Source organism: Tachysurus fulvidraco, chromosome 9 (genome assembly GCF_022655615.1).
Source record: "Tachysurus fulvidraco isolate hzauxx_2018 chromosome 9, HZAU_PFXX_2.0, whole genome shotgun sequence".
Taxonomy (NCBI): Eukaryota; Metazoa; Chordata; class Actinopteri; order Siluriformes; family Bagridae; genus Tachysurus; species Tachysurus fulvidraco.
Window position 1 is genome coordinate 7,302,469 of NC_062526.1, and position 13,870 is coordinate 7,316,338.

Genomic DNA, 13,870 nt, shown 5'->3' on the forward strand with positions numbered 1-13,870 from the left:
AGACAGGGAGACAGACAGAGGGAAAGAGAGAAAGAAATTAAAAAGGAAGAGAAAAAACAATTAGAAATTTAACATATATTATTTTATAGACTTCTGAATGATAAATGGAAATGATCAATCATATATCAATACATATACGGCCATTAAAGGCATCATGTCCCATCCATAAACACCAGGGTCATGGATGAGACTTAAGTACATCACTATTGGTGTCTGTATTTCCGCACCAGTGGGGCAAGAAGTGATCACTTCTCTCTTTCCATGATATCCAGCAAGGTGATTTTTACAGACATGTGCTTGGTATGTGTAGGAAGAAATTTAAATTGAAAATTATACCATAGATCAAGGCATAAAGTATGTAATACAATGAAATGACATGCAGTAATGCTGTGCAAAAGATACAATTTATTAATTAAGAAAAACATGGAATGCTTTTTCAAAAAACATGAAAATGTTACAGAGATTTTTGTTCCATTTAAGAAAGCAATATTAAGTATTAGACTATTAATACTAAAATAGAAAACTCAAGGACCTCCAGACCACTGGAGAGAACTTGGAGTAAAGCGGCATCGACATTACACACAGTAGTAATATATACAATATTAGAATAAATGCAGACAATACAGTGTGTTTCAGATTGTACACTTGATATAATGGTCAAAGATGGCAACGTGTGAATAGATGTCAGACTTTCTTGGGTATATTCTTGGGGAGTGTTCACAAGGTGGTGCCTACGGAGTTAAAGAAAATTCTTAATTTTAGAACAGTAGTCCTAATTAAACAGCTTGCAAAATTAAAGTAAACTTTAATAAGATTTCCTGATTTCTATAAACATTAGCATTAAATTGGATGACATAAATTCTGCCTCTTCAACAAAAAAAAACCCCAAACCAAACCAAAACAAAATAAAAAAACAACATTTAAAGCAACTTGAGACATGGAGCATTTTGAAATTCAAGTTTTATAGGACCCCCTTGTGAAGATGTGTCTGCTCTCTATAAGACAAATACAAAACAAACAAACAAACAAATATATATATTATGTATACATATGTATATAAAATCACTTAAATGGGTAGCATGATCAGAGACCCACCATACATTGGGTCACTGCAACAATTAAAGCAAAAATGTAAACAATTATTCATGTGCCATTTTGTCAACAGGAATGCATCTATATGGACAATGAGGTCATGACTAGTAGGGGCCTGGGCTGGGTTCAGGGCGCTTGGGTGGTTTTGGCGTCTGGGTTTCTCAAGCCTTCCCTTCGTTTTTAATAGCCGTGCTGGTCGGGGTGTGCTCGACCACAGGCACAATTTGCCTCTGCCATCTTGGCCTCAATGTGCGTTCAAAGCGGCCCGTCTGCAGCCATGCTTCTTTACTAAAATAGCCCGTCCTCAAAGTGCAGAGATGAAGAAACCAAAGTGGCACATTTTTCCAGGCTGGAATTCACTGCACATTCTACTGTCTTTTATCAAACCAGACCAGTGCAAAGACAGTAAGGAAGCACCTATCTAAAGATCTTTTCCCAGTGCAATTACGTCAGGATTTCATTGTATTCAGTGCATTTTTAAATCAAGAAGAGAGCGCGAGCTACTGCATTTCATTGGATTGGCTAGAAATCACAGGATACTTCAGTGGCAGTGAATCTTGCTTCCATTCTGGGTGGTCTCATGATTCACTATGCTATACGAACAAACATCCAGCTAAATAAACAACCTTCCCGCTTGTCTAAAATGGAAACCTTGAAAAAGAGGGAAATTTTATATAGATTATGTACAATTCTGTCATCCAACACAGATAAAATGGCCAGTCTACCTCATATGTGATACAGAATAATAATAGGGACAATAACTAATATCTCATTGTGTTAATAGATAAGGATTTGGTTCATTTTCAGTAACCACTTTTTCCTCTCTGGGTTGCGGATTCATGGCACAGCACCAGGCACACACATATTCATGCCTGGAGGCATTTTATCATAGCCAATCCAACTACAGGCATATTTTGGGAGGTGGAAGGAACCACAGAAGCAGCATGAAACCCATGCAAAAAACAAACACTAACCTAGGCTCAAGATCAAAACAGGGCCCCTGAAGCGTTGAGGCAACAACACTACCCACTGCACCACAGTGTCAACGCCAGTAAATATTTGCATGTAAAGTATCTATTAATTAACATTAATTCAACCTTGAATAGCTTATATTAAATTAAAAAAAGATAGTATATATACAAATGATACACATTTAAAAGAATGATTCCTACCTGTGGGTCCACATTAACAATATTTCGGTCCTGCTTGTTCATGAAGAGTATACCAGTCGGTTTGTTAGCGATCACCCGGTAGTTTTCACTGTCACATGATGCTACTTCATTTGTTTTCCAGTTGTAGAAACTTGGAAAAAGATTAAAAGAATCGCATAATGAAATTGAAAATGTATAATTTGTTGTTAAAACAAATAAGCAAACAAGAATAAATACCCCATAGAACTGAGCTTTTAATATAGCAGGTTACATATAAATCTTTACTATTAATATCACTTTAACTGAAGCTTAGCAGCAACCGAAACCGAGACTTATAAATCTATTGTGTTATTGATTCACACAACTTGCAGTGTGCACACTGAGACTCAGGATTTGCCTGACAGTGTTAGGCATCATTTAATAGTTCTTACAACATTTCTTTTAAAGTACTGAAAGACAGATGCTTGGCAGAAGCAGGATTCCAAATATCACACTTGGGTTGGACAAGTGGATTTCAGCTATTCCTAAACAACAGTCTGTCATTCATGAGCAAAGTTGGGACTTCGTGTGGATGAGATTTAGAAAAATAAGGGAGAGGAACACTGAAAGAGCCACTTATTAAGCAAGATTTCCTAGTCCATGATAACACGATGGCTGACAGCCAATACATGATGTATTCTGATATGTTGCTTAAATGTCTAATACTGTATGTTGTTAATAACAGATGCAAAAATCTTGACCTTAAAGTGAAAATTCACAGGTTTCAAGCACTCATAGACTCAAATGATGTCTACATTTGGCTGATCATTTACACTCTGGTGGACTGATTTCAGTAGCAGTCTCTGGACAAGCATAAAGACCCATGATGCATGTGCATGGTGATCACAGAAATGTTGAATAAGCAGGAAGGAATAAGCATGAAGGAATAAGCATGGGGACAGTGTAGGCCTATTTATTTTAGGATTCTACAGATAGCCATCTGAGATAAAGTATAACCTTAAAATGAAACTTAGTTAGTAACTGGTATTCCAGCATACTTGGACCTGTTTTCTTTTCCAAACCTTAAAAAAATCAGCCTAAGAGTTCATCATTCCACAACTCAGATGGCCTCATCCTGCTGATGACCACATCCATATGGCTGTAACATTTTGACAATTTATCACCATGGCTTTGACAAACACAATGCAAAGAAAGTGTGAGAAAAAGAGTTGGCCTGAAGGCTTACTATACACTCCTCCAAAACGAACCAGAAACCATGGAGTCGCTGTCAGCACCAAAGCAAACAAAAGTGTGCCTCAAATGAAAAGACAGGGAAACAGGAACTAAACAAAATGTAATGGTCTGTATTAAACATCCTCACAGGATCCGTGCCTGCCATCTTGCATCGGGGAAAGACCTTTCTGTCTTCCCTTGTGGTCAGTCTACATGGGGACTGCCTTAACAGTAAACATGGCAGAATTTAACACTAGAGCCTAGGTTCTATGGGGCAAATACAATGATGCATGAAAGTCTAACCAATGCTCCATTTGCAGCCTGGATCAAACATTCTTGTGCTGCTTAATGTCCTGGAGAGTCTACTTTCATTTCCTAAAGAGAAAGGAAATTCTTTCTTTTTCTCCATATGGCTTTAAATGTATACATAATGAAAATGATCTGGCGAGAAGCTTGGAACTGGAGATTCAATGGCACTTCCTCTTTTTTAGAATAAGGTTTGACAGCGTTTTTGGTGTCTATTTATACTGAAATGCCATCTAGCAATTAACATTTTTGGGTTCACCACTTTTATGCACTGGTGAACCACTTACTTTTGGGTCGAAGCAACAGGACAGATGTGAGATATTTAAACAGAGAACATGAAAAGATGGGCAAGCTGGTGTTTCAGAGACTTAAAACTTTCAAACCAGACAGTCACATTGTGAGAAATACATAAGCAATACAGCACTTTGGTTTTACTTTTCCCTGAAGGGATGTGCACCATGCTGCCTTGCAAATGTGTGAAAAGTCGGCTTGTTTTGGAAGTGTCTTAAGCATTAAACTTGACTACATTAGAAAGGACAAAAAGAAGTCTGCACATGTTATATTAAATTATGACTCACATTGCTTACCATTTTGTGTTCAGATGATCTCTATTAGAAAAGGCAGACAAATCCTACTGAATGTGAACACTTAACATTTCTAAAAGCTTTATAAAGGATGGAATTACACTGTGCAAGTAGGATGAATACGATGATTACCAACACGATGAGCCTTTCATTTTTGTGCATGTGTCTCAACTCACATGATCTCAGGTAGTACATCAGAGTAGGAAACTGGCTCATAATATTTAACTCCAAATAAAGAGATTAATACAGAATCAATTTTATTCTCCATCATTTATAGAGATATTTTAAAACTAGCATGCAGAAAAAACTTAATCACATGCTGTGATATTTTACAAATATCTGCCCTTTCAAAATATTCTATCCACATACATCAACTTGTGGCATGAAAAATGTTTCTATTAACCTGAACAATGTTAATCTAAACCTAAAAAGTTTATTCCTGGGCTTATCTTAGATCTACTTATGTTGAAGGTTAGTAAAATAGGATGGAAGTGCACATATTTTTAAGGCCACAAAATACAGCAACAGGTGCACTGCAGGAATGCAGTGTGGATGGACACAGAAGGGGTTTGGCCAAGGAGACACCTTGAGAAATTTTTATATGCCTATATACGGACTTTTTGTACTATTGTTTGGATGTGTTTACAAATGCTGCACATGCACACAAAAACTAATAGACAAAGAAATATTTGTGCATACCAACCACTGTGGTACAATCGGATACACCAACAAAGGCAATGCTTCTAAACATCTGTCAGGATGATCAGTGTGGGATAAACACAGCCGATGGTGGAAGAAACTACCCGGGAATTGTATACGTTCTGTTTCAGACTTAACTAAAGCATGAAACGCAATATTCTTCATATATTTTTTAAAAGCATGTATGCAGGATTGGAGCACTATAAGGTGTCTTTATAGCCTGTCATGAACATTACATCCGATTATAACCATGACAGCTAATCAGGTGGATGTTTCATACACTGGCTCTTCTTCGGGCTCTTGAAAAACACATCTTCCTTGCACATACAATGGTCTGAAAATGTCTTCAGCTGGTGGCCACGTTTTTTTTTATTTATTTTCAACTCTATTTTTTATGATGTGGGGGACGGAGTCCAACTTGTGGTGTAGAATTGTGCATCTGTACGGGAAGAACTCATCTGCTCTATGTTACAAGCGACCGCAAACACTGGCTGTTATTTTTCTCGTGGGATGGAGAGAGAGAGAGAGAGAGAGAGAGAGAGAGAGATGGGGGTAGTCATTGGGTTTTCTAGCCTTGTCTTATACTGCACTTAATTCCTTTGCTTACATTCTTTAGCATTGGTAGTGTTCTCGAGTGTATGTGAATCCTGAAGTAGTTCAGGTGTAGACTCACAGAATACACACCACATAGAACAATTTACAGAAGTGAAATCCAATTCCAAGCTCAAAATATTTATCTTTAATTTAGAAGAGCATGTAGTGTAGAGTTCTAAAATCTAAACCAAAAAAACTATGAATTATTAACATATTAATTTAAATTAAAAATGTTTTTAGAGAGGTATGGACTAGCAGGTGTCAGAAAGCTTGCATCATTCTCCATGTCTGCAACTAGAATTCATCTTGTTATTTTCTTTTTTTAGACAGATAGATAGATAGATAGATAGATAGATAGATAGATAGATAGATAGACAGACAGACAGACAGACAGACAGACAGACAGCAGATAGATAGATAGATAGATAGATAGATAGATAGATAGATAGATAGATAGATAGATAGATAGATAGATAGATAGATAGATAGATAGATAGATAGATAGATAGATAGATAGATAGAAATCTTATGTATCTTGTGTAAAAATCTTATTTAAAGATCCAAAGCTGTTTGCTTCCAATATATGCACACAAGACACATGTCCCCCTTCTCTCACACACATACAAACAATTAACCAATTTTCATGGGATCTTTAAATATCTAAATTTGTTCAATTTTGCCACTGGCTAATCACATGTTTAATATGGAATGGTTCAAATGAATCACTGCCTGCATTTAAAAATTCCTTGGCAGCAAACAATTGCATCGAACGAAGAACATTAGTTTTTAATGCCCAACACATTTTGATGACTCACTTCTGACTTCTGAAAGTGTTTAATATGTTTATTTGAAATATGTGCTGGAAGTCTGTGCTGATGGACACGTATTCTAAAAGTACGACATAGACAATAAATCTTGGAATAGATTGTTTTTTGGATCGTGTATTTTAGTTTGAATCATTATGAATATTAAATGAAAGTAGAAGAGGTAGAAGGTAATGGCTAAATGCATACACTCAACTATAATATATGTTACCTTTTATTCTTGAATGTATCAGGAATTATTTTGCAGGGAATTTTTGGACTAAACACTCCAAAAATCTAAGATAAATAGAACTAAAAAAACATTATTTAACTAAGGAAAACAGATTGATCGATATGGTTAATCTTTCTGTAAGGAGGTTGATGAAACCTTTATGGAAGGAGTTATTCCAGTAATTTGCATAATTGTAATAACAATTTTGTTACCGTCTTCAAAGCAGAGGCTTTTTGGTTTCTCTGTACCTCTCAGGAAAAAGTCCATTCCTACAATTCCTGTGTAGTTTCTACGGCAAGTGTTGATCTTTCTTAGGTTATACATTTCAAGGTTTAAACATAAATGTAAAGATACATTACTAATAAACAGTAGCTACTGATGGCTAATTTGAGCAAGATACAATACAAGTATTCTTACCTTAAGTCAGTTGGCCGTGGCAAAAGCCTTATTCTCCCACAGAAATATGGTTCAAAGTCTTCACATTGGAGTCTTTGGGAATAGTCTATATAGCCAGATATTTCCTGTCCACGGGCATTGTGTGCCCTAATGAAAATTATGGACTGCAAAAAAACAACAACACATGTTGTTTGAATAATATTGTACAGAATATGGAGAAAAAAGAGAAATCCAGCAGTGGAGATGGATACTGTCTGCAAAAATACACAGTTAAGGTATAAGCACAACACAAATCTCTTCAATCAGTCAGACAAAACAATAATGTAAGTGACACAACACTTGCAAGACAGAAAAAATAATTTAAAACAACGATCAGGAAGAATGTTCTTACACTGCTTGCAACAATCAATACTTAATAAATGATTTTAAAAAGAATAAAGTAGGACATGGTTCAGAGTTAGAATAAACGTTCTGAAGCAGATGATGGCAAAGGATGAAACAGCAACAATTTGAGCAAATCTGATATAAAAGATAATCCTTTTAAAATAGAGGGTATCATCCAGACAAAATGCATACAGCAGTTTAAAAACATTCAGTGGTTATTTTGTCTAGATGATAATGATGAAAGAATGACTTCCAATAACATAAGCTGTGAATAGGAGCTTTGTTTTGGCTTGTGTGTTTACCTCTGTATGAGAGGGTTACACTTCTACTGTGAAGCTTCCCCTCCACCTAACAACACTCGAGTCACTGATATCACATTTGTATTTCTGTCTGAACTCTGGCCATCTGTGGATTCCCTTACATGTGTGGGATAAAAGTGAGATAACTGGTACCGCAGACTTAAAAAAAAAAAAAAAGCGAGTTCCTCTTTATATACTTTAAACAGATGCTATCAGGTTCACAGCTGCCAGAGGCCGGGCAATCTACCTTATCTGTGGCTTCTGCACTCCCTTGAAAAGAAATCATCAGACGGGGGATAATAAATACAGTGGGAAGAACAAGGCAAGTGGATCATCTTTCGATTTCAGAAAGGGGAATCAAAACGCTTCGGCCCACAGCTACCTTCACCCTCATAACTCATGAGTCAAAGTAATAAAACAAAAGCGTGGCTCAAAGCAACTTGCCTGGTCCCATCATGTAGTTTTGGAGAACAGGTGTTCTCCCTTCAGAAGGACTTGAAGAGATTTTTAGTATTAACTATAGTAAAACCAAGATTTTCCCTAAAGAAGTCATCAAATCTAAGGCTGTTTGGCCTAAATACCGAATCAGTTTATATCCGGGATCAATTTTGGGGAAAAACATTATCACAAGGTTTTCATTATCACAAGGTTTTCATTTAAACAATTCTAGACATATTGTATCCCACTTGAGCTGTATACTACTTTCCTTCAAACCTGATCAGTGGTTTGGGTTAACTGAACTGAAGCTGCTAGTTTAAAGCCTACCCTTGTTCGTGGGATTGTAGTCACTGACATGTCTAATGCTTTGTATAATAGATTTATCTAAAAGGTTCAGCGAGTTGTGAAGCAGAGATTGGAGCCCATGGCTATGGTCAGGTATTTCATATAAGACCAAATGAATCAACTTCAAACTGACTTGGTTCAAGTTGTACCTACTATAAATGTATCTATGAAATGAATCCGAGAAAACACTGTCTGTCTAAAAGTGTGAATATTTTATGGACGGCTTACATGGATGACCCATACTGTATTGGGCAGGACATGATGAGTGTTTGACCATAACTGCTCCCTAATAACACATGGTATCATTGCATTCAGCATTTTTTTGTAGAGTTAGTATCAATATTAAATACTTCATGATAAATGGCTAATATGTTTTTAGAGAACACAGACAGAATGGCGTCCTTTACACTAGCCAAATTATAATGCAGTTGGTAGGAGATGGTTTTATAGATTTTTAAGCAATCTTTTCTTATTTTTTTTTTTAATAAAATGATGTGCATAGAAAATGATTACAAATGGACCACTGTACTTAAAATATATCCCCTGGCTATGGACTCTGCTGCATAAGGAGGTTCACAGCTCCTTTGGCAAAGCATTGAAAACCCCCACAAACCCACCCCTCAGAAACTCTGAGCGGGGCAATGGAAAATGACCGAATGGCTTTATCGCAGGATTGGACAAGTGCTTTTCGCTAGGGAGGGATTTTCCATAGACTCATTTTATCTCAGAGGTGAGTATCAGGGTGGCACAAGACAGCAGTGCAGAAGTGTTCTTTCACAGCAACATTCAGGCTTCCTGGTATATCCCCTTCTATCCCACCACCTCACTACAAGAACAATCATGCAGTGTCAAGAAGGCTTGTGCAGGTGTCTGAGAGTGTCAGCTGCTCTATGTTTATTATTGGTAGGCTGTGCTTTAGGAGGAATCCCAGGCCATCACTAACAACTGTGTAAATTTGTTGGGGTAATGAAAACATGGCCTGGATGACAGGAATGTTTGAGGTCCTAGTCCTTTTTTTGGCAGGCTTACTCCTTGTCCCTCTTTAGGTGTTCCTTTTGGAAGGGGGGGCTTATTTGACTTGGAAGTTACTTCACACAGTAGGACTTGTGTAATAGATGCAGCAGTGGAAACCAGATGTGCTGAGGTGTGCTGCTTCTGCTGGGTTCGAACAGAATTCCACTCACTTGGGATGCAACCTGATACTTAACTTTAATGGGAAATTTCAATTTAGATTGGCATGATGATCAACTGAGAACACATAAGTGCTTGCTAGAAAGTAAAAACAAAAAACAACAACAAAAAAACAAATGCAACAGTAAATGGATAAATTTAGGTTAGATTTGAGTGTTGGGTTCTATAGAGTCTGCATTATAATGGTACCCCAAATGAACAGGTTTCCTGTATTAAAATTGGCCAACTTGTCAAAAGGCATGATTATTATCCAAGGAATGAGATATAAGAAAAATATTTAAGTGGAAAAAAATCCTTGACATGTTTCCATTCTGTATCACCATAGGTTTCACTAAAGCTCTCGCCTTTTCTTTCTTAATGCAAAATATACCCAGCAATAACACACTGTGTATTTTACATTTTTAGATATACTAAGCTCCATTCACTTGAAAATTTGCCAATATTGTCCAAAACATTAAAAGCACTAAACAACTAAAAGCACTAAACTTTTTTTTTGTTGTTAAAACACTGCCAAACAAAGCACTGTGAAACAAATTAATTAAAGCTGACAGTGATGTCAGGCAATGTACGACCAACAATGGACACAAATGCATCACTTAATCTCTAAGATCTTAAATATAATTGCTAGCACAGTGAGGACTATATAATTTTCATTCTGCTTACAGTAAATTTCCTAAGTGTTTTATGCAGCCCATGGGAGTGTTGCAATAGCATGATGTAGTACTTTTTGTGCAATAAATTCTTCTGTTTGCATTTTAACACTTTTGCAAGACTGTAAAACTCCATGTGATAATTAGTCAAAAGCCATGTTTAGTTTTGCAGGTGCCTGCATTTTTAGCTTGTGCTATAGCTTTAGCTCTTTAATCTGTCAGTAAATTGTTACCAGTGTCTTCTTGCAGCTCTCTTAATCTGCATCAAATGAATCAAATCTGACAAATGCTTTGTATCTTATTTTAATGGCTTTGACAGTCCTCTGCATGTGTGTGCAAAATGGAGGAAAGTAATCAAAAGATGCTGTTTCCTTTCACTTATAATCATAGGGTGTGTCCCAAGACAGATGTCTTGGCACAAGGTAAAAAAAAAAAAAAAATACTTTAGCTGTACCAAGACGCTGCTTGCACGGCTGGGTGGTTAAGATGTCTCGATATGTATTTCCTTTAATTTAGGTACTTCTTTGCATTGTGTGATCAAAACCACTTAAAAAAACAATGAAAGAAAGAAAATGAGAGTGAGTGCACAAACAAAAGAAAACTTGTTATCTATAGAAATCACATTAAAAACAGGTGGTGGAATTATGGTTGGATTTTTTTCATTTTGGAACTGCAGTTTCATTGGCTGTGCTGTGCTGTGCTGTGCTGTGCTATGTGGTCACCAGTAGCCCAGCATGTGTTCCAAAGATGCAAGAAAAAGAAGAGGAGAGCAGAAAATGTTCTTATATAAATGGGAGGAGTCAGAGGATTAGAAGTGTTGTTTATCCATGTGCATCTCTGGGGCTTAGGTGTTTGTGCAGGAAAGCAAACAAAACAAGGCCAGGTGTCTCCTTAACCCTTGTCCAAACGCCAAACGTCTAATAACCAAATGTAAGATGTGAGAGAACAACTGTAGCTGTAGACGAGTTGGTCAATCAGCCTGGCATACAGCTCAGAGCAGAGTGTGTTTGGTGCTTGTTTTCCTTTTTCTTTTTTCCTTTTTTGCAAGTCGCCAGCAGAGCTCAAACCACAAAATAAGTGGTTTTGTGAAGCCACATACATCAAATTAAAAGGCACTGAAAATCAGAAATGCTCTCTAGTTTTTTGTTTTATTTTTTTAAGGTTTAAGATTTAGACCTTCACAAACCTTTTTTTTTTTGATTGCTTCCATGACAGCTCTGGGTAATGTCTCTTCCTTACAGCTCAATCAGGAAAGCATAAGGACAGCCCTGTAAAAACCTGTATGTGGCTAACAGATCTTAAAACCACAGCGCATTGGGAGCAAAGGAAAGAGCAGCTCCACATTCTGCCATATGGAAATAATGGAAAGAAATGAAGTCACTTTAGATCTGCTGCACCATAAAAGATTGTCGCAACATTGTATTCCATGTTAAGTGCACTCACTGCTGGGTTCTCTGTAAATACAACTGGTTTGAATGCATGCTGGTGATTGCTGACAACAAATGAAAATAGCTACACATCCATTTGATTACTATCCCTGAGCAAGAAGTGGTGAGATTTGTGAGGCCCAATGAGGTGAGTGCACTGTGGGATGGACAAACTAATAAGCCATCTGCTGTTTTCTCAACCCATGACAAGGAGAAGGAAGACAAAAAGGAGGAGGATGAGAAAATTTTGCCAGAGTAATAAATTTTTTTCATTTACCTGATGCATAGAACTGCCAAATCACAATGAAAACCCCTTAGATTCTAACAAACTTGGGTGTTCAAAAAATTATTTAAAGAAAACAATTCACCTTTTAATGCTTACAACAGCCATGATATTTATAATCAAAACTAACTAACAGAGTAAGCCTGATTATCTGTTCCAGAGACAAATATAGAGAAGAATAGACAGTAAATGAATTAGCTACAGTTATAGATTAAAGTAGTTTTTTTTTTACTTCTATTAATATCTATTCATCACAAAGTCAAGTTAAACTAATGATAATTAAAAACATTAAAATATTAAAGATGCATGTGCAGACTGGTCCGAGGTGCAAAAATGATTAATGCAATACACTGACACATTCTTCTACACAACACGAGTGAGCTAAAAACCTTGTTGGAAAATGTGAGTTAATACTTAGCATTATAAATTATACAAGACTTATCATGTTCCAGTGTGCAAGTACAGGCCAAGCAACACCAGTTTACCAGTGAAAGTGGTAAAATAACGTATTCAAATAAACTGACTATCAAAAAAAGGCATGCTAAATCAGAGATGTTCAGTTTGAGAGTCAGGTGGAAAAAGCAGGATATATTTTCCCAGCAGAAAACCAAAATAGCTCCTGCCGAGAGGAAAATAAAAATGTCTTGAAATACACATATGAAATCCTTGAAAAACATATATTACTGAATTATATCAAGAATTATAGGGTCAAAAACTTTGGCACCAGTGACAAAAACACAAATCAGTCAAGCCTCGATCTCCTACACTAATTCAACCAAACATAGACATGACTTTCTTCTTCCACATACTTTTGGCTTGCAAATTACTTTTGGGAAAGAAAATTTGAAGTTTAGTTCAGACATGTGTAGAGTACCTCAGCTCTTGGGAGATAAAGGGACTTCCAAATTTGTGAATCTGCTTTGACTTTTCCAAAGAATGACATACATGGATTGCAGGACCATCTATTTTTTACCTTTTTTTCCAAGTCATAACTTTTTTATGCTTCTGAGTCACTGTAGATTTTTACACTACACTAGGAAGACTAATCAAGCAGCAGTTACTGTAGGAGAGATGGGATTTTCTTTATGTCTTCTGTGTTCACCAGGCAGAGTGTGAACAACTGTGTCTCTTCACCACTTGTGTTTCAGTTCACAAAAACTTGAAAAGCTCTCCTGGCCACATTGTTTAACTTTACACACCCTGCTCTGACTGGGCATCCCAAGTTTCCGGAATTGAGTTGGGCTTTCTGATGTGAACCTGGACATTTGTGCAAAGTAATGAAGGTTTCTGGGTTAGAGAAGGAAATGACATTGTTATTATTCAAAGTGTTCACTGTCTGCACAGGAGAATAATGCAAAGCAAAACAAAGCTGAGGTTAACCAGGCCTGAATAAAACATGCAGAACTGCTCCACATCAAAACTTGAAAAAACTTCAACTCTTCATCAACACAAGTGTGTAAAGGTGAAGGCCACTGGGAAATCATCAGCACTTTAAACCAGGAATTTAAACCAGATATTCCCTAAATGTGTGCGTTCAATCATAAAAAAATAGCTCACTGTAATAGCATTACTAATCATTGATGTAAATTTGATGCAAAACTTCTTCATTCCTTGTATCCTCTTTTAACAGGCCAGTGCACACAAATATTAATTCAAAGCATGCTCTCTTTGTTGTTGCAGTTGCTCACTTGAAAAAATGCATTTCACAAAAAATTTATCGGATTCATGGGCAGAGTCTTTTTTATTCCCATGTAAGAGATTAACAGAAGGCTGAAAGCCTACAT

At 36.6% G+C, this 13,870-nt stretch overlaps 1 protein-coding gene across 1 annotated transcript in view; it reads right to left on the bottom strand.

Annotated features, from left to right (window-relative positions):
- Positions 1-385: 385 nt before the first annotated feature.
- cfap299 (cilia and flagella associated protein 299) overlaps positions 386-13,870 on the bottom strand; it is a 51,070-nt gene continuing 37,585 nt past the window's right edge. Inside the window, exons 4-6 of the mRNA XM_027138373.2 lie at positions 7,091-7,233; positions 2,265-2,394; positions 386-731 (exon numbers count right to left, since the gene is read on the bottom strand). Of these exons, the coding sequence (XP_026994174.1) occupies positions 633-731; positions 2,265-2,394; positions 7,091-7,233 (372 nt within the window). The 3' untranslated portion in view covers positions 386-632. The remainder of the gene's footprint in view (positions 732-2,264; positions 2,395-7,090; positions 7,234-13,870) is intronic.